The 21116-nt window shown below is 34.5% G+C and overlaps 1 protein-coding gene across 3 annotated transcripts in view; it reads left to right on the forward strand.

The window, feature by feature from the left end:
- The window catches only part of CTDSPL2 (CTD small phosphatase like 2), a 100740-nt gene extending 81956 nt beyond the window's left edge, over positions 1-18784 (forward strand). For all 3 annotated transcript variants that reach the window (XM_062205815.1, XM_062205814.1, XM_062205816.1), the window contains exons 9-13: positions 8415-8477; positions 8581-8660; positions 11472-11598; positions 12874-12969; positions 14489-18784. In XM_062205815.1, the coding sequence (XP_062061799.1) occupies positions 8415-8477; positions 8581-8660; positions 11472-11598; positions 12874-12969; positions 14489-14554 (432 nt within the window). In that variant the 3' untranslated portion in view covers positions 14555-18784. The remainder of the gene's footprint in view (positions 1-8414; positions 8478-8580; positions 8661-11471; positions 11599-12873; positions 12970-14488) is intronic.
- The last annotated feature ends 2332 nt before the right edge of the window (positions 18785-21116 follow it).

Below are 21116 nucleotides of genomic sequence, written 5' to 3' on the forward strand. Positions count from 1 at the left end.
ATATATTCTTCTCTTGATCGATAAACTGGATTTATTTATCCTTATGAAATTCTTAGAATTTACAATCAGATAGATTATTCAAGTAAAAATTTAGTGCCTTAAGTGTATTGAAATTTCTTTTTGTTAGGGGATTAGAAAAACCTGAAAGTATAGAGTAGATAGATTATATTTTGCCTGTATAGAGAATAGATTGTTTAAAAAAACTTTTTCAAGTGAGGGGATGGCACTCACAGTCTATAGATTTTTGTTTGAATTCATCTATTTTTTTCTTAAATTGATAATTTTTTTCTATGAATTGTTTTATAATAAGTTATTGGGGAACCATTCATAAAATGGTACAGATGTATTTGATATCTGGAAAAGCAAGTGCATGATCACGTCCAGTGCACATATTTAATCTTTATATTTATCTTATATTGACACATTGTCAGGAAATCCATCTCGTGGTGTTACTCAGTTAAGAGGTCTCCACTGTATTTAGTTTCTGTTCCTGCAGATCCACCAATTCAAGACTCTAGGTCATCTCACTCCCTCTTCCATCCAGAAGATGACTTCTATCCACAAGCAGGACTGAATCAAAAGACATTTTTCAATTAGCTCTTGAGCTGAACCACCTCCTCAATGACCTTCCTCTGTCTCCATCAAGAACTGGAGCTCAGTTTTTTGAAGATGTAATAGAGCTACTCAGCCCAAACGTGGCTGATTGAAGACAAAAAGAAGATACCTCATATGTTTCACCACAGTGCAGCCAAACGTAACTGTGTTGTCCAACTCCTCATTCTGTAAAGTATGGTAGGGGCATCTGATTTTTGACTCTGTTCACCAATAAGATTTTAGCCAGTCAGTGACTTTCTGACAATCAGTAAAATCAACCAACTTTGGGTCAGCTGTGCAGAAATCAGGTTGTGATGTGGTAAGCACTCTAGGAGAGAAAAAGCATCCTGCAGGGAGCTGCTTCTAAAGGATGCCTTGTTTACTAGTGTAGGTTGCTTCTATGGGAAAAGTTGGGAGGCAGGGAGCAGTGGGTGGGGAACCATGGTTGGCAGAAACCCTTCTTCTTTCTCCTTATTAGTTTGTTTTTTGGGAAATCTTACAGTTTAGACTAATTTTCATACCATAGAACAAAGGAATTAGAGGGTTAGTGGCTTCTGTTTCCTCTGTTCTTTCCTAGAAGAGTCAGCTTTAACTTGGTGTTAAGAAGGAAAAAAATCATTTAAATGAATTTTGTTGTAAATACCTAATTTAGTTTTCTGTTTTCTCAAGTTCTAACTTAAATTGATTCTTCAACCTGGAAGTGATTTATTGTTCAGTTTCAAAGCATACATTTTTGTGCAAAAATAGTTAAGTGTATTTGTGCACATTTGGGGTTTGTGGACACAATTTAGAATTGAGGATAAAAGTAATATTGTAGCTAATAGGAAATAATATTTTGCTGATTGCAGATTAATATTAAAAATAATAGATTAATTTTTCCTTAGTAAGTATAATAAGTCTTTGGTACTAATTTTTTCATCATAAGTATTCACTATTAATTTTTTGGTCTAAAAAGATAAAACTTACAGTTCTTTACTTCTCAAAAAAGGAAAATGTATTTAATGGGGAATTCTGTGTTTAAAATGTGTGTGTGTTTTTTTTTTTTTTTTTTTAAATTAGGAGCAGTTCAATAGAAAAGTAGACTGCATGGGATGTTCTTGTTTAACAGCTGAAAATATTCTGTGCATTCAAGAGTTGACCCTTGTTTACTAAGCATATTAAATTAGCTATTTCATTCTCTTTGAAGTATACAGTTAGATTTTAAAGGCAATAGTTTTAAAAATTAAGTTCATGAAAAATGGAATGAAAATACAAGTTTATTTTTAATGCAGAATGTTTTGTAATCTGTGCATAGGTTTCCATAATATACATTTCCATGAACTTTTTGAAGACTGCCCAATATGCATAGGCTTCACAATTTTTATATACCAACATATACATTTTTTAACTTATTTTGCTCATTTTTAAAAAAATTTATTTATTTGAAGGTCAAAATGAGAAAGGGAGAGATCCATCTTCCATCCAGTGGTTCTTCCCCAAATGCCCACAACAGTCAGGGATGGGCCAGACCAAAGCCATGAGCCCAGAACTCCATCCCTGTCTCTCACATGGATCACAAGAACAGAGTATACGAACCATCATCTACTGCCTTCCAGGCACATCAGCTCCTGGAAGCTCAGAGTTAGGTGGTACTTGAACCAGGCTCTTTGATATGGGATGCAGGTCCTCCAGGAAAGGACCTGCATTATACCACATTGTAACACATTGTACAACGTTGCTTGCTCCATATACTTCTTATAATTCCACTTTGCACAAACTTTTTGAGGTACCCTCTTGTATATGTGAAATGGGTGCTTAATGAAAATTAGGCTTTGTGTATTACATGATTTCATTAATCTTAATTTTATCCAACACTTTTCAAATTGATTTATATTTTTATTTTAAAGTTTTATTTTATTTATTTGAAAGAGTTACAGAGAAAGGTAAAGACAGAGATGGAGGTCTTCATCCGCTAGTTCACTCCCCAGATGGCCTCAACAGCTGGAGCTGTGCCAATCCGAAGCCAGGAGCCAGGAACTTCTTCTGAGTCTCCCACATGGGTGCAGGGGCCCAAGGACTTGGGCCGGGTTCTACTGCTTTCCCATGCCATAGCAGAGAGCTGGATCGGAAGAGGAACAGCTGGGACTAGAACAAGCACCTATATAGGATGCTGGTGCTTCAGGCCAGGGCTTTACCCTGCTGTACCACAGTGCCAGCCCCCTTGATTTCTGTTTATTAGAGTAAAGGTTTTATAGAAGTTTTGAGCATTTTTTTGTTGTTGTTGTATGGTTATGATTTTATTATTTACCTACCTATTCATCCCGCACAAATACTAACCCCAGCGTCTGTCTTCTCTGTTAGAACTTTGTGAAGCAAAAGATGACTGTAAAACCACCCAAAGGGTTATAAAGTTGAGTCCTCCACAGGACCACCTGAGTAACCAACCCCTCTTCCTGGAAAAGGATTAGGTTTTTTGTCTCTGTGCTTTAGTATTGATGATAAGAAAATGTCAAGTAAATTAAATAGTTAAATAAAATTAGCAGGTTGTTCTTTCTTCTTCCAGTGGTATAGATTGTACCTGTAGGGCTTTCTCTTTGGAGTTGAGGATATCTAGTTTTGCCTCATAAAAATTATATTCATTCTACTTGTTCTTTTTATGATGAATTACTTTTAAATAATGAGTTGGAGAATAATAATGATACCTAAAAGCTATTGGTGCTTTAAATGTGCCAGGCATTGTTCTAGGTGCTTTTAATGTATTTATTTAATCCTCATAACAACCTTATGAGGTAAGGACTATTATATCCATTTTGTAGGTGAGGACACTGAGGTGTTCTTAAGAGTTAAAAACTGACAGAGCCATTTGTATACCTGTGTATTCACTAACAGTAAGATTTTATAGTTTCTCATTCTTCACCATTCCCCAATGTTGCTAGTTTCTGCTACTTATTAAATAAGAACTAGAACCCATCAGTCATCTCTCTTTTTCTCTCTCTCTATTTATTTGTTTGCAATACAGTTACAGAGGGAGAGGCAAGGAAAGAGAGGCCCTCAATTCGCTGGTTCACTCCCCAAATTTTGGCAGTGGCCAGGGCTAGGAGAGACTAGAGTCAGGAGTTGTTTTTGTTTTTGTTTTTTTAATATTTATTTATTTGAAAGAGTTACACAGAGAGAGAACGAGAGGCAGAGACAGAGAGAGGTTTTTCATCCGATGGTTCACTCCCCAATTGGCTGCAACGGCCGGAGCTGTGCCGATTCGAAGCCAGGAGCTTCTTCCAGGTCTCCCACGTGGGTGCAGGGGCCTGAGGACTTGGGCCATCTTCTACTGCTTTCCCAGGCTATAGCAGAGAGCTAGATCAGAAGTGGAGCAGCCAGGACTAGAACCGGTGCCCATATGGGATGCTGGCACTGCAGGTGGCTGCTTTACCTGCTAGCCAAGCCAGGAGCTTCTTTTGGGTCTTCACGTGGGTGCAGGGCCCGAAGTACTTGGGTGATCCTCCACTGCTTTCCCGGGCTCATTAGCAGATAGTTAGATTGGAAGTACTCGATCTGGCACCCATATGGGATGCCAGCACTGCAGGTGGTGTCTTTACCTACTGCACCACAGTGCTGACTCCATTGTCTTTAAATTTTAAAGAAATCATGCCATACTCACAAGTGAGTGTGTCCCACTGTATACATTTTTCAATCTATATCTATATTAGGGTTAAGTTAGAGGATATCATAGAGAAAGTATAAAAGATATTACTTTTTCAATGCTAAGACCATATTGAGTTAAAAAAATTATTTAGAAATATTTATTCCTGAAAAGATGGACATCTAAGATAATTTTTCATCTTAGCCATTTGCCCACAAGTTGAAACTGCTTATCTTTGGGTGGCTTTTTGGCCAGGGGTGGAAGGTGTCAGATACTGTTAAAATTGTTTGTGATGTTAGATTAACCTTTGTTTAATGATTAGAAATTACTCAGTATAGAATGTGAATGACATACTTTACCACACCCTATTTATAATCAGTTTATATGTGATTGATATTTCAATGAATACTTTTTTAAAATCTAGTTCTTTATTAGTGGGTTATTAGTACCGTCTACATACAATTATAGGCAGTTCTCATCTTTTTTTTTAAAAAAAGATTTATTTTATTTATTTGAAAGTCAGAGTTGCACAGTGAGAGGAGAGGCAGAGAGAGAGAGAAGTCTTCCATCCAGTGGTTCACTCCCCAGTTGGCCGCAATGGCCGGAACTACACTGATCCCCTGGAGCTTCTTCTGGGTCTCCCACGCGGGTGCAGGGGCCCAAGGACCTGGGCCATATCTACTGCTTTCCCAGGCCATGGCAGAGAGCTGGATCGGAAGAAAAGCAGCCAGGACTGGAACCGGCGCCCACATGGGCTTTAACCCACTGCACCACAGCGCTGGCCCCTCAGTTCTCATCTTAATACCAAATAAAATGCAAGTTGTCAGGCATTTTTTTGTGTTAAAAGTGTTAATGTAGGTTTTTCTTATATATTCATGGCTTTCTTTATAAAATTTAATTTGTTAAAATCTACCCACAACAGATTAGCTCCTTTATCATTGTTTTGCAGATATTATTGTAATAGGCTGTTAAGCTTTGCATAATGAACATATTCTTAAATTTCTGTCATATAGTAGTAGTCATTTTTATATAATTATTTCTTATGGTATTTAACATTTTTAAAATTTTTAAAATTCTGACTTATTTTTCAAAATATACTTGGTTTATTGGGAGAACATTAAAACTATTTGTAGGATAGATAGAATAATTACTAGACTGAAATGAATCTTTTGGCCTTGGAAAAATTACTTAGTTCTAAAAAATGCAGTTTGAAGGATGGTTTGGAAATACTAAGATGTGAATTAAGGAAATGTAGAAAATAGAAGTAGGCAGAACTTAGGACAGGAATCTTTGTATGGAAGTAGTTAACAGAAGGAGAGTGGAGCTAATGGCATCAGTGGATAAATTTTTAAGTATTTGGAGGCATGCCTATGTGTACATGTATATCTGTGTTTGTGTATTTGTGACCTGACACAATAAAGATTTGGTAGTCTCACTTGTATACCTGTGTATACCTTATACATGTTCTTCATTTGTTCCTACTGGACACTACTTAGTGCTTCTTTATATATATTAATGCTCACATATAACCTTTAATACAAATGATTCAGACCCATCTGGCCTTGTATTGCTGTTTCTGCTTTTGTTTCTGAGATTTTGCTTTTGCATTCCATGGCAGAACCCTTTGTGTCCGTAACCGCAGACCTGTTCGCTTATTACATTGTGCTTTTCTACATTCTTTTCTTCACTATCTCAGTCTTTGCCTGTGTCTTTTAATCCTAAAACATCTTTCTGTTCTAATTTAGGTGGCAAGTAGTTTTCTGAGGATAGAAACTTTTACAGTCATCAGTTATTCTATCTTTTTTCATGGTAAAGGAAACTTTTTTTTCTTCTACAAATAGGAAACTATAGCAATATGTCCCTCCATCTTCATTATTGCCTTTCATCCCCAATAAACAAATATATTTTGAAAGCAATGTCAAATTGAAGATGTATGCTGTATTTAAATAGTCAAATAGATTAAGTTCGTAATAAAATTACAGTTTTAAGCTAATATAGATATTACTGTATAGGAAGTTGGAAAATGTCACCTTTTAACAGTGTTCTACTTATCATGCTTGGAAAATGTTTTGAGTGGAACTATTCCTTTGCAGTGGAAATGTATTGTGTTCAGAGGAAACAATCCTAAATGGCAGAGGCCCTGCTTATCTTAGTTTACTGTATGGTGCAAATAATAGCAACAATACTGAAAATAGATGAAAACTTTTACACACATGAAAAAATGAAATATTTTTTATTATTAAGTTATAGAAGGGATGAACCTTAGCAACAAATAAAAGGTTCTAATGGTTCATAGTTAAGCATCTATCTTGAAATGAGGTAATTAAAAAAAATTGGCAGAATAGGCTTTTCTTAACCTTAATTTTATTTTGAAAAGACCCATAGTTAATAAAAATGATTTTACTAGTAAAATAGTAATGTATTTAAAATCTTACATTACTTGGCTTACCAAGCAAATAAGGTTTGTGTGGTTTTCAACTAAAGCTATAATACTGAAGTTGACTAGAAGAGCCACTCTATTTTTTTTATATGTTGTCCTAATTGATAGTTATTAGGTAGTGAGCATCTGGTTATTTTTATTTGCTAAGAGGAGGAACATGTGACTTTTAAAAAAATTAGTTCAGAAATTAAAATGCTTGATTAATGGAATTAATGCTGTTGTTCAGAGATGGGGACAGAATCATCGTATACTACTAATCACTGAAAATTTTGTCCTTAGTATATGGTCAGAAAGGACATTGAACATTTGTATTTGTGTAGTCACATAGGTTTGCGTTTTCTCCATTTGTCTATATTCCTTAATTTTAGATAATTCTATTTTGTTTACTCAACTGATTTTTCACAGGTGCCTACTATACATTTAGCATTATTTTTAGCCCTCTTTTAGGGCTTTGGGAATTGGAAACATTGGTAAAATACCATCCCTGACCTCCAGGAGTCCTTTGCATGCTTTCCTTGTTTTGCCCTAAAACTTTACCAGAACTAGATTTTGTCATGGGGCCATTTTTTGTGAATATGTATGGAGGCCAAAATTAAATTCTATTAAACTTAGATTTGAATCTGGTTCAGCAATATTTTTATTCTTGGTATCTGAGCTGAATAATTTCCATCACTGGTTAACTCCCCAGGTGCCCACAACAGCTGGGCCTGGGCAATACTGAACCATACCAACTCACTACAGGTCTCCCATGTTGATGGCAGGGACCCAAGTACTTGAGTCATCACCTGCTGCCTCCCTGGGCCTCATTAGTGGGAAGCTGGAATCCCATGCAGAACTGGGACTTGAACCCAGGCACCCTAATATGGGACCTGGCCATCTTAGCTGCTATGCCAAACATCCACTGCTCAAAATGAATATAACAGAGGGCCAGAATCTTTTGTATATAGTTTTAGTGGTTGCTCATGGCTTATTATTTCTGTGCTTTTTGAATAATGACGTATATATGTTACAAGAACATTAAATGTAGGCAAGAAAACAGAAAAATATGAAATAATCTGTATAAGGCTGTAGGCTCTCCTGATATTGACCAGTAGGTTTCGAGAACAGGTGCATTTGACTGTTATATTTTTAATATGAAGTAGTCCAGTAGTGCAAATTTAGATGCTACATCTTAATCTCTAAATGTACAAGATTGTTATTTGAGAAACTATTTAAACCCACCAATCTAGACATCTTATTAAATATTATTTATCTTAATAGAATTATAAAAGTATTTTTAGTAGGTGATTAATGAGAAGAAATTCTAAGAAGTTATTGAGGGGAAGGTCATTGAGACAGCTCAGCCAGAGGTGGACACACAGCCTGCCTAGTATTTGGATGGATGCTACCTGGCTGGAAGATGGAGCTGATTGGTGGATCAAAATCTCAGAGAGAAACCTTCCATTTTTAGTTTAACTGTTTATTAAAATTATATTCCAATGAAATACTGTTACTATTGTTTGGTGAATTTTATTAAAAGTGAAATGATGACCAGTGATTAATTACCCTACTTTAAGATTGTTTGAAGTGATTAATGACCCTACTTTAAGATTGTTTGAAGTGATCTCTTCTGTGTGAAATACATTTGGTTTGCATAGAACTTAGTAAATTTTTCTGTTACTTTAAAATATGAATTTTTAATTGTATCCCATTAAAACATGTCATAAAAATAAGTGGCTTCCACTTTATGTTTACTTGCTGAATCTCATTTTTGTATTCCTTCAGGTTTACGTGAGGTTAAGACCATTCTTCAGGGAATTCTTGGAACGAATGTCTCAGATGTATGAGGTAAACATACTTTGTGAATTACATATGTATTTTAAAATTATTCATTGTGGTACCCATATTTAGATCATGTATAATGATTACTTCTTTTCCCCTGAATTTGTAGATCATTCTTTTTACTGCTTCTAAGAAGGTGTATGCAGACAAGTTACTGAACATACTAGACCCTAAAAAGCAACTGGTCAGGTAAATTTAATTAAGAAATAGTGGAAATGTCTGTCACATTTATCTATGAAATTATTATGATTCTATTTAATTTTAATGGCCATTTTAAGTTGGCTGCATATATAGAAATTTATTGTGTTGAATGGTGAAAATAAATTTTTAAACCTGAAAACTCTTGAGGAGTTCATGATAACAGCAGACAGACGTTCTTTAAAGGATACAAAGACCAAATGTATTATTCACTGTGACATCTATATCCTCATTTCTTTTGGGATTGGAGGGAGGTGAATGTGTGTGTGGAATTTTTTTTAACTGTTTCATGATGCTTCATTTCCTTTTGTCTCTGAGATAATGCATGTCATAATTCCTTTTTAACAGCTAGAGAAATAAAAGTTTTATCAACAGAAAGGTTCAAATTAAACTCTTTTTTCCCCCCCCAAGACTGAATTTATCTTCCATGGAAAGAAAATGTTAACACGAACTCAGTCGGAAACTATAATTGATTAAATCATTTGGGTTGTCCAGCTCTGAACTCAACTATTTGGGCCCCTGGCCAGCAGACATATTGTGTTTCTTGGTTAGTCAGGAGTGCCTTGGGTGATTTTTAAAACATTTTGAAAATTAGTTCCATTAATTTTGTCAGCTAAAGTCAGTATTAAGACTGAAGCATTCTTCCTACATCCTGAAGATGTAGGAGTTTTTAACCAAGAGCTAACAGATGACACAAAAGGTTCATAAAATCTTTGATAGCTAGGTATTAATTTTTTGAATACTTTCTCCCATATTGTCTTAGTGGAAAATTCTAAATTTAAATTTCTATTATTACTAGTACTTTTATTATTGAGTAGTTGTAACTAAGCTGCCAGCACACATGAGAAATGCTGTTTCCTAGTCACAAAAATGCATTGTAATTTGTTATTTTACCTAACTTTGGTAAAAGCATGCAAATGATTTTGCTTTGATGGTTTCAGACATTCTAAAGATTTTAGTTCAACATTTCTAACCTTCCAAAGGAACAGTGGTGAGCAGTACAAGCCCCTTTCCCTTTTAGAGAGTTCATTTGAGTAGGGAACAGATCATAGTCATGCTATTACAATGTGTTATAAAATCAACACTCTCTTTTAAACTAAATTTACAAAATCTACACAACTGAGAGTTTAAACTTGTTTTATTTAGTTGTAGTTTAGAAAACCTCAAAGACGAAAAGCTTTTTGGATGGAGATTGAATTTGTTAGAGTGCTGTTGGGATTATCTGTATTGGTGACAGAGTAGATGCGCAGAAATTCTTGTAATTTCTGAATCCTTTGAGTTAAAATGCAAATTTGTTGACATAGAGGATCTGCTCTTAGATGACTGGCATAAGAAGTTTTTTCTAAACTTTTAAGTATTTGTTTTGACCATAAGGTTATTGACTAATTAGAGGGTTTTTAGTGTAATTTAATTGAAATGACTATAGTGTCTATATACTTCATTGTTTCTTGTTTGAGTTTGCTACTACTAGTGAAGGGACATTAACAGTGAGTTGCATTTACTTGCTGTACCTGCCTACTCTTATTTTTTTCAAAGTGGAAATGCCTTAACACTTTCCACAGGCAGGTGACGATTTGACCAATTGAAAGTATTTCTTATAATAGTGGGTGAAAGAACTGTTGTACATTTTGTCTGTTTGCAAAATTCATCCTCTTTTCCACTACCACTATTTATGCTTTTAAGGCTGAGTGTCTGTTTATGCGTGTTGGGAGGTATTAAAAGTACTTATTTTTTGACAAACTGTGACAGATTTTATGAGTAGAAAGTCATATAATTAAAACTATAGGTATGACTAGGCTATAGCTATCAGAAATTATTGGGATTAAGAAACAGGGAAGACAAACCAACAATTATTAATGTACAGAATGGGGTATTTCAGTGTGAAAAAATATGATTAGTAATATAAATAAGTTAATATTTTGAGTGTAAATGATGATTCTGTAATTACTATTGTATATGAGTATTGTAAAACCTTTAATAGCTTTTTCAAATGCTACAGCATTTTTCTCTTCTGTATCTAAAATTGGTAAAACATCAGTCTACATTTATCATACTTAAATCTGAATTCATCATTTTTCAATCCCTGTTTTTTCAAATGATCACATACATACTCCCACAAATTAAAATACGATTGTTTAGAAAAAGTTGACAGGATGGAATGTTTTGGCCTTAGTACCTTTTCTGAAAAACTATAAGGAAAAGCTAAAAAAGAATTCTTAAAAATGCCAACACAAAAACATTCCTTTTTATATTTTCTATTCTGGCATGTACAGGGATAGGGAGGCTGTGTGTTCTACTGGTTAGAGCAAAGGACTAGGAGCCAGGAGGATCCTGGGTTCCAATGCGGGGCTAACCACTGACTTTGTGTGTGACCTTGGGCAAGTCACTTGATCTCCTTGTGCCTCAGTCAACCATCTGGAAAATTGGTTAAAAAGCAGGACCTCGCTGACAACCAGATGCTGCATCTGAGCTGAGCTTTCTTGGGTAAATAAATTACAAAAACGATTTAGATTTTTTTTAACCCCCTCCTTTATAATTTAACAGTTTGGGATAAACTAGTTTTTAAAGTCATAGTAATATTTGGTATACAGTTTCGGTAATTGCTATGAATTTTATAGTAAAACTGTAGCCCAGAGCCTAGGCCCATATTTGTATTTTAATTTCCTTTCTGAAAGAAAATAATAAGAGCTAGCTAGTAAAGCCTATGATATATATATATATATATATATATATATATGTTTCAGTGTATGTTGTACTTTATAGTTTTTTTTATTTTTATTTTTATTTTTTTTTTATATTTAGGCATCGGCTTTTCCGTGAACATTGTGTTTGTGTACAAGGAAACTATATAAAGGACTTAAATATCCTTGGAAGAGATCTTTCAAAAACTATAATAATTGACAACTCACCGCAAGCCTTTGCATATCAGGTAGGAATAGAGTTGCTAAATAAATTCAGATTGGAAAAATTCAATGAAGACAAATGCTGCTAAACAGACTATGAATATGATGGGAGAACAACAGAATTTTCACTGATGGACTTCTCTGATTAGGGTGTCATCTTTTAGAATTAGAAATGCCAAATTAGTATATTCCTTGTAGAAAATTTTTCTGAATGCAACATAAATGAAGGAAAACCTGAGTAGTACATCTGAATAGGGTGGAACTATAAGATATCTATTGCTTAATAATTTTTCTTATCAGCTGCTAATCATAAACGTGTTGGGGTTATGATTGGTTTAACTTTTTTTTTTCTGGTCTGTTTGAAATATTTTTCTTAGACTATTTTGTTAACATATTTGTGCCCTCTGTTAATATTTCTTTGAAAAGCAACTACAGCTAAAGATGAGCAATCTTTGTAAAATATATTTTACTTTCCGAACATGTCCATGTGATATAGTTTCTGAGAGTTGCTTCATGATAAATTAGCAGAGTAGGAAAACTGAAAAATGGATTAGGGTATAGATGAGACAAGATTGGTCCTTTGTTTCAAAATGTCTGTAATAAAATTTATTTTTTTAATGTAAAGAATTGTATATGGTATTGAAATGTGTTCACTTCAGGTCTCTGCTTTTATTTGCTTGCATTTTTAAAATATGTTTTTAAGAATTTTATCTTGTTTTCCTAGGTACAGTCATTTCAGTTATCCTCTATCTCAAACATGATGTTTAGCCTGAATTTAAATATAAAAATATTTTATTCAAGATTATTTGCTATAAAACAAAAATGATTTATATTCTTGATTGTAGATTTCTCTTCAGTGAAACACCATGGAATCCATTTGTTCAGTTCCTACTATGTTTCAGGTTATGCTAGTTGTTAGGAGTAGAACAATAAATATGACATAGTCCCTGTATAAAAAAAATGAATAAATAAAAGGTGTATGCTTTCTGCTAGTTTTCTATGTAGTAACTATTTCTTGAATGAATGAATAAAGATATGGTTTAAGCTGTGATGGTCCTAACTTGATTTAATGGAGCTCTCTTGTTTAGTTTTATGCTTACCAAGGAAAAGTGACACTGAAAACCAATTAGGCTTTCTTAACATCTGTCCCTTGCACTATTGACTTGTCAGAGACAACTCTGGAGGCGTTCCTTTTCATAAGAACTTTTAATAATTAATAATTTTATTGTCTTTTTTTATGCTTTCCATACCAGGCAAAATATAAGTAAAAGGAACATTTAATTACTTATTTATCATTTCAGCTTTCTAATGGAATCCCTATAGAAAGCTGGTTTATGGATAAAAATGACAATGAACTTCTAAAATTGATTCCATTTCTGGAGAAGCTTGTAGAACTGGTAAGTGTATCTTACAGTTTATATTTTTGTGTTTTGGTTTTCTTAATTATATTAAAACAATTAAAAAAATTATTTAAAAGGTTGAGCCACTGAGAGAAGGAAAGACAGACCTTCCATCTGCTGCTTCATTCCGTAATGGCTGTAATGGCCAGGGCTGTGCCAGGAGTCCAGAGCCTCTTCTGTGTCTCCCACATGGGTGGCAGGGGCCCAAGCACTTGGGCCATCTTCTGCTGCTTTTCCAGGTGCACCAGCAGGGAGCTGAATTGGAGGTAGAGCAGTATAGCTGGGACTTGAACTGGTGCCCACATGGGTTGCTGGCATGGCAGGTGGCAGCTTACCCCACTATGTCACAATGCTGGCCTTCAAACAAATTTTTTAAAATTTCTTCACTTTATGTGTAGTGAAATTTAATGATCAGCTATAGTGAGGGATTGAGGCATAGTTTGAAAAGGAATATGAGCATTTTCAAACCTTATAAATTACATTAAAATTATGGATATCAGTGTTTTAAAATGTGTAGATTGTTTTTAATTGACAATTACAATATGCTCTTTCAAGTCACTAAAAGTTATCATGTTAGAAATAACATTAAATTGATTTCACTTTGCTTTCATAATTCTCATCTAGAATTAATGCTTATGTCACTGAAACTTTATTCAGGGAATTATTTTTCTACATGCATGGATCAGTTGTAAGACTAATACACAAAGAATAATTCAGTGGATTAACACTTTTTCCTATCTTCTGGTTTGGCCTGTTATAGCTTAATTTTTCTTAGAAAAGGTTTCAAGATGTCCTGGAGCTGCCAAAATCTTTGCATGCTCAAACCCCTTATATAATCTATGCACATTATCGTGTATCTTTTATTTATTTTTTAAAGATTATTTATTTGAAAGGCAGAGCGACAGAATGAGGGAAACACACACAGACACACACATCTTCTATCTGCTAGTTCACTCCTCAAATGGCCACAACAGCCGGGTCAGAGCCAGGCTGAAGCCACGAATGAGGAACTCTGTCTTGGTCTCCTACACGGATGGCAGGGGCCCAAGCAGTTGCTGTCTTCTACTGCCTTCCCAGATGCATTAGCTGGAAGCTGGATCATAAGCAGAGCAGCTGCACTCTGATATGGGATGCCAGTGTCACAAGCCACAGCTTAACCTGCTGCACTACAATACCAGCTGCCCTCCTATCAACTTTCAATTATCCTTAGGTATAATACCTGATACAATGTGGATATATAGTGATTATACTGTATTGTCCAGGAATAATGACAAGTACAAAAAAGTCTAAGTTTTGAATACAGATGCAGTGTTTTCCTCCACTCCATATTTTATATCTGTGGTTGGTTGAATATACAATGTGGACCCTATGTATACAAAGGGCTGATTGTATTTGGAAAAGAAAGTCATACAATAAAATAGTGGTCTACTTTTTCTGCAAATTAAGAATGTTTATGATGTTATGAGGATTGTATTTTTGAAATTATGCAGCTTAAAAATTTTTTTTCTCCACACAGAATGAAGATGTCCGACCTCACATCAGAGACAGATTTCGCTTGCATGATTTGCTGCCCCCAGATTAAGTACAGAGACTTGTCAAATCACTGAAGGGGGAGAGAATGCAGGACCCTTTTGGACTAAGACAAAAACATTGCCATTACTGTTGAAATTTTGCATTTTTGTACCCCGTCTTGCTTTTTCTTATCTTTGGTGCCCAATAATAATCAAGGGTTACAGAAAGAGACTTTATCTATATCAGATTGAATACATACAGTAGGTAGGCTAAAACAGAAGAGTCTTTAGAACTAGTGCAACTCCAGTGAAATTTTTTTATGTACAGGACATCTGCAGTTTATAAAGAATTCTGTTTCTGCCACCAGCAGTTTGACCTGTAGTCACACAGGATTTTATGATAATAACAGAGATGAAAATGGACTTTTATTTTCTCTCTGTTTGGTGCTCTAAGTGGGTTTGTAGCCACTTTTCTGTTACTTTATGATTCTCATTTCAACAGGAATGGCCAGTAAAAGTTGTTTTATTTTTCCTGTTAAGGTTTATAACCTTTTTACATTGTTGACCTGTATTAGATTAGAATTTCATTATGCATTCCTTTTAGTTGAGGCGCTTCATAGTTTTCTGGAAATAGTCAAGTCAGTTTTTAGTTTTTTATTATACATTTGAATGGCCGTTTTCCTGCTTTGTCTGCCTGCACATTGTATATTTGTTTAAAAATATTCTCTACTTTTAGTCCATGTAAGTTTCATTTAGAAAGACATGCATTTATATTTTGTTTCTGTAATATTCTACTGTCAGTGAAATCTTTTCAGAAATCAAGAGACTGGGTAGAAAAGAATATACAAATGACTAATATTCAAAAGATTTAAACCATTGTGATGGCGTGTATTCCCAAATGGTAATATCTTGGCAATGGCACACAGATTTAATGGATAAAGGTATACCTCAGACTTCACTGTGTTCACCAATCTTTGAGGAGAATGAGTTTGGTCACCTGTTGGGCTTGATTTAGTTACTGCTGCCTTTGGTTTTCTCCAGGAATGAAGTATTCAGCACAGTGACTCAGTATTTTTAGTTCTTTTGCATGGGCTGGTAGTACCTCTGTTATGCTCTCGGTTACAATCAGTTTTAAAATTCTGTGTAACAGTCTTGGTACCTAACAGTAGCTATGCATAATTCCTGTGGCACAGTACACTCCCAAGCCACCAGTGCAGTTAATATGCTCTCATAGTGGTTTTCTATGCTATATGAAAATAGTCATCAAGCCTTGGTTCTCTAATGCAGCTACCACAAGAGGTTGATATTTTTATAGTGGTGTGTAATCTCCTTTTCGGGAGGCTTTTTATGGAAGGTAGAATTTGTAAAAGTTAGTATGCTTTGCCTCTCAACTGCATTGACATGCCACAGGCTCAGACTGTTTTTATGTAAAGGATGTCAAAGAACGGCACTTTTTCTAAAGAGAAGTTTGATATTTTGTATGCTTGTTAAGAAAGTACAGTATTGGAAATTAAAGGTGGACAACTGATAATTGAGGAGTATGTCAATTAATTTTTTATGTATATTACCTGTTTACTTGTACAACTTATTGTACAAATTACATGCAGCTTCATTTTCAAATGAATCCTTAAAATAAGGAAATCTTTTTAGGAAACATTTAATTTTTTGTATTTTTGATTTTAAAGGCATGAGTTATGTCAGTTTTCAGTGTATTAATGAAGATTTTAACTTTTCATCAGGTTAAGTGTTTTCTTACTATATTATCTGTTGTGTATGTAGTTAGCATATTGTGTCACTGAACTGTTTAAAAATCTAGCATGTAGAGCAAGCCTGTTTTGTGGAAAATCCTTATTCATTAAAAAATAATCATGGCAGATTTTCTGCAAAAAAAAAAAGCAAAAGCATTTGCAATTCAGAATACTGATTTTTTTTTTTTAATTTAAAGAAAGGTATTTTGCTTGCAGGAAAAAGTACTACGGATTCATTTTAATGAGAATCTTTGAAATGTATTTATCTTTAGGGCATCTGGGCATCTTTATGCTGTTTGTCTTCTGTCTTTCTTGAAATAAAATGTACATACGTTACCTTTACATACGCTCTTGCTCAAAATTGTGAACCTAGTTACATTTCTCCTTGCTCCCTTCATTTTTATGCTCAAGCAGCAAAACCTATACAAGATCTGAACCTTCAGCATGCATCATAATTGCTGAAAGTTTTCCTTACTAAGTAAATATAGTCTCAAAGGGCTTTCCCATAACTTGAAGGGAATTAAAAGCACCTGTACCATTGTGCCTGTGGGCACAGTTTTATGTAATAACTTAAAAAAAAAAAAAAAACTTTAATCATCTTTTATTATGGTAAGGTTGTTTTCAGTCCCGTGCTAGAGTTCCTTTAAGTCAACCGAAAAAAATGAATCAAGCATATAACAAATTTCCATAAAGAAATTAAGGGAATTTTATATGGCCTGAAAAAATTTATTGAGAGCAAATTAATATATATATATTTTTTCATTACTTTATTTGGATTTTAAATTTGTTAATACAAAAGTTAAAATAAATTATAAAGAGACAATTTAGCCAGCTTCCTTCTGCTTTAATGTTTTATCTTCCTATTATCCCTTCTTTGTATGGTGGTAGATGTTAAACACTTCCATTTAGTTGACTGGAGGTGTGTATTTTTTGAACTGAGATGTGCCCAGTCCCTTCAGCTCATACAGGAAACACAAATTCAAAAAACTGACTATAGTAAATGCAGGAGAGATGGATACCTGATGTGACCTACATACACATAACAGCTCTGAAGTACATATTAAAATTGTGCTATTTCCAGTGATAAAATGTCTGACTTTTAAAGCATTCTTTTAAATATTTGTATCATTATTAGAGAAGATGTTTTAAATAAGTTGCTTTTGAATTCCATGTAATATATGTAGCCCTAATCAGATTTATATCACCATATTTCTCTTTGGGTCCTATGAGGGGAATTGGTGACAATTCATAACCATAAATTGTTTTATATTAGCTAGTATGTATATTTATTTACCTGATGGCTTTATCTGTTTCCCAAAAATTTGTTTGGGATTTGTTGAAAGCATTGTGTAACTTCTATAAATGGCTATTTTCTTGTAACTGTCAGTGAAATGGATGTGTACATTGTTTTTTATATTTCTCTGTTTTTTTTTTTGTTGTTGTTGTTTATTTTCTGAGGGTTAACCGAGTGGCTTTCTTAAGAAATTATTTGGCCAATGCCTTTTTCAGCTAGATATCACTTCACTTTCATTCAGCCTCCTAAAGAAGTTCATTTCTCAGTGTTTTGTTCGGTCAACTTGCCTGAAAAATAGAGACTTCATCTCATCAATGAAGAAAGCATTTCATTATTTCTACAAATCTTTCCAGCGAGCACAGAATTCTTCATAAGGACCAGATCTCTTCTACGTCTGTGTCAATCACATAAAGCTGAAATGTAAAGGACACTGAAGCCTTTATTTAATTGTACTAATATGATGGTGTTATATAATACATCATTAGCTAGTTAAGGTTTCCTGATCTGACTTCTGAGTTGTCTTCCTAGGTATTTATTTGTTATACTTTTAATCTTGTGTATCTAAATTAACTTAGATAATAGTTACCCACTGAATAACTATGCCAAGCAACTAGGAAAGAATGTTTATTTTATTTCCCCTTATAGGGGAAGAGTGGACTGGGAACAAAAATGTATGGGCCAAAAGGCCTTAGGTTGTCATTCATTCACTTTCTTATTCCTCTCATGAGCTATATATGAGTATATTTTTTCAGTGCTGATATGCTTATGTCATTACTTTACATGTCTTCCCCTGAGTTGAAAGCCTGCTAATACATTTAAAGTAAGAACCACAAAACTCAGTGTCTTATATTTAAATGCTACTTAAATTATTATTGAAATCCAAGTCTCACTAACAGGGATACATTTTTATAAAATGTTTCTCTGTATCTTGAATTGCCCAGAGGCAAGAGGTCTGGGGGTATAACATGTTTTGAGATCTTTTTAAAAAAGATATAAGAGCAAGTTTATACTAGTTAGTTGATGGGTTTGATGTTAGTATTTTAAGATCTGTTCCCAAACCTGACTTGATTAGGATTACTCAAAGGAGCTTTTAAAACAAGATTCCTGAGGCTTACCCCTGGGAAATGATGTCTAAAATGGGGCCTGAGAGTTCTGTATTGTTCTCCAGTGTTCTAATAATCAGGTTTGGAAAAGCTCTGTTCAAATAACATGACAGTGGTTTAAAAGTAGGCAACAAAATAAAAGCTTACTAGACTTCTCTTTATGGTAGAGTTTTTGTTTTAATTTAAGTTGGGACCAGAATTCACAAAACTTATTCAAGATACATGGAGGAATAATAAAGAAGATTGAGGCCACTGCTCATTACCATTTTTGTTTTTCATACTTTTTTTTTTTAAGAGTTTGCATTTCTAGGACTTGGAATAGTTGATCTTAAACACAGCTAAAGGACATGTCCCTGAATGAGAACATTATATATATTAACTGTAAAATATTTCACTATTTTTTTATTTTATAAATCTTTGTAGAAATAAGCAATGAAATACTACTTTCATCTTTTGAAATGGGATTTTTCAAGGCAGCATCCTTTTGGCATTAAGGTAGGGGGAGTTAATATTCTCTGCCTGTTTCCACAAGAATCAATATAAAGTCACGGACATTTAAAAATCTCAATTTAATTTTTACTTATTTACTATGCAGTGTAGCCGTGAACAAGTAATGTAGATTTAGTTTTCTCATCTTCAAATGCCCTGATCACCCTACCTCACAGGGTTGTTGTGGGGATAAATAAAACTTTTATGGAAGCACTTTTCTTTGATGATATTTTATCAGCCATAAGAAACAATATAATTTCTAACAACTTAAATTTGTACAGTGTTTTTGTTTACAAGTAGAGTTTTTTTCATACTACTTTTCCTGTTGATGGTGATCTTCAGGGCAAAACTATAAAGGAATGTAGAAGGAGCTGCAGATTAGGGAAAACAGATAAGCTGAGGTTTAGGGCTTTGACCATGCAACTATTCTGGGAGGCTTGAATTCAGCCATCTCTGTAACACAGTATATCCCAGTGCTTTTGCAGTCTTACATGGTTATGTTACAAAAGTTTGCTCAGGTTTGTAAATCAGTTTAGCTAACAGAATGTTTTTATAACATGTATGGTATATAGAAAATTACAAACTAGGCTTACAGGTAACCATTTTAAAACTAGAAGGAAAAAAACTAAAGGAAATTCCAACTTCTAAGTGTACTTTTATTAGATAAGGAAGTAGATCTAGAAAAATGTCTCTATGGGCCTCTAAGTAACTTACTCAAAGTGATGCTTTTAGAATTGAACATACTCTTTTTGAACTACTGTGAGCAGCTGTGAAATAAAATACCTGAGGAGGGGCAACCACTTAGGGTGTGGGCATCCCATGTCACAGAGCCAGTTTGAGTATAGTTGCTCCACTTCCAATCCAGCTCCCTGCTAAAGTGCCTGGGAAAATAGCTGAAGGTGGCCAACGCAGCCGCACCCTAGTAGGTCTCCTTCTAGGGAGACCTACATGGAGTTCCAGGCTCCTGACTTCAGTCTGGCACAGCCCTGGCTGCTGAGGCCACGAGGGAGTGAACAGGTAGAAGGATCTGTTGCTCTTTTCAAATAAATCTTAAACACACACACACACACTTAAGAGGCCAGCTTGAATAAAATAGTGGTTGGTTTTGAAAAGTACAGGGAAAATGGCAAGAACCAGATTATAGTGACTTAAAATGAGAACTTTATACTTGGTGTATGGACTAACGAGCTCATTTAACAATAAAATAGCACTTTGTTCACACCCTAGTTCTGTAATGATACTTGTTAACTTTTCCTTATGTTCCAAAGAAATGTGATACACAGACAGGTTTAAGAGTCTCCCAGTAGTCTTAGAAATAAATGCACTTGAGATGAATAGTTGACATGGCAGAATGGGTAATGAAAGTAGCACAAAGTTCAGAATCAAAAGACAATAGACAAAGCAGTTTCTGAGTCTTAATTTGTTAAAATAGCTGGTCAAATGAAACAAAGTATATGCTGTGAAGTAACATGTAAGTAACTTACCAGAATGCCAATGTTAAAACAGGTAGTGCTCTGCAGCAGGGTTTGTAAGATGAGAACTAGACAGGGTTGGGCAGTGTCTGCAGCCAAGAGGCAGGGTGTGAAGTGCAGGGTCAGGGTACTGTCACATGGCAGGTGACAGGGTTTTTGTTTTTTTTTTTTTTTCCAGACGGGCATTTGGATGCATTTAAAGAAATGGCAACTGGGTAAGTGATCCTGAAGAGGACTGTTAAGAGTATGATGAAAAAAAAAAAAAAAAAATATATATATATATATATATTAAGTGTTAAGAAATGGGTGGTGAGGAAATTGAAGAGTGAGTATTGAATGGCTTAAGCCTGGTGAGCAGTGGGTACCAGGACTGCTGAAGGACTAGCCAAGTTAAGAACGTCCTAGAGTACTGGAAGAACCAAATGAACTGGAGCTTTAATATTTATTGTGTTTGATGTTTGACTATTTGTTGAAGATAGCTAGTCCTATGGATAGCCTTCCTAATGACAGCAAAATAGCATTTAAAA

Source organism: Lepus europaeus, chromosome 11, assembly GCF_033115175.1.
Source record: "Lepus europaeus isolate LE1 chromosome 11, mLepTim1.pri, whole genome shotgun sequence".
Classification (NCBI taxonomy): Eukaryota; Metazoa; Chordata; class Mammalia; order Lagomorpha; family Leporidae; genus Lepus; species Lepus europaeus.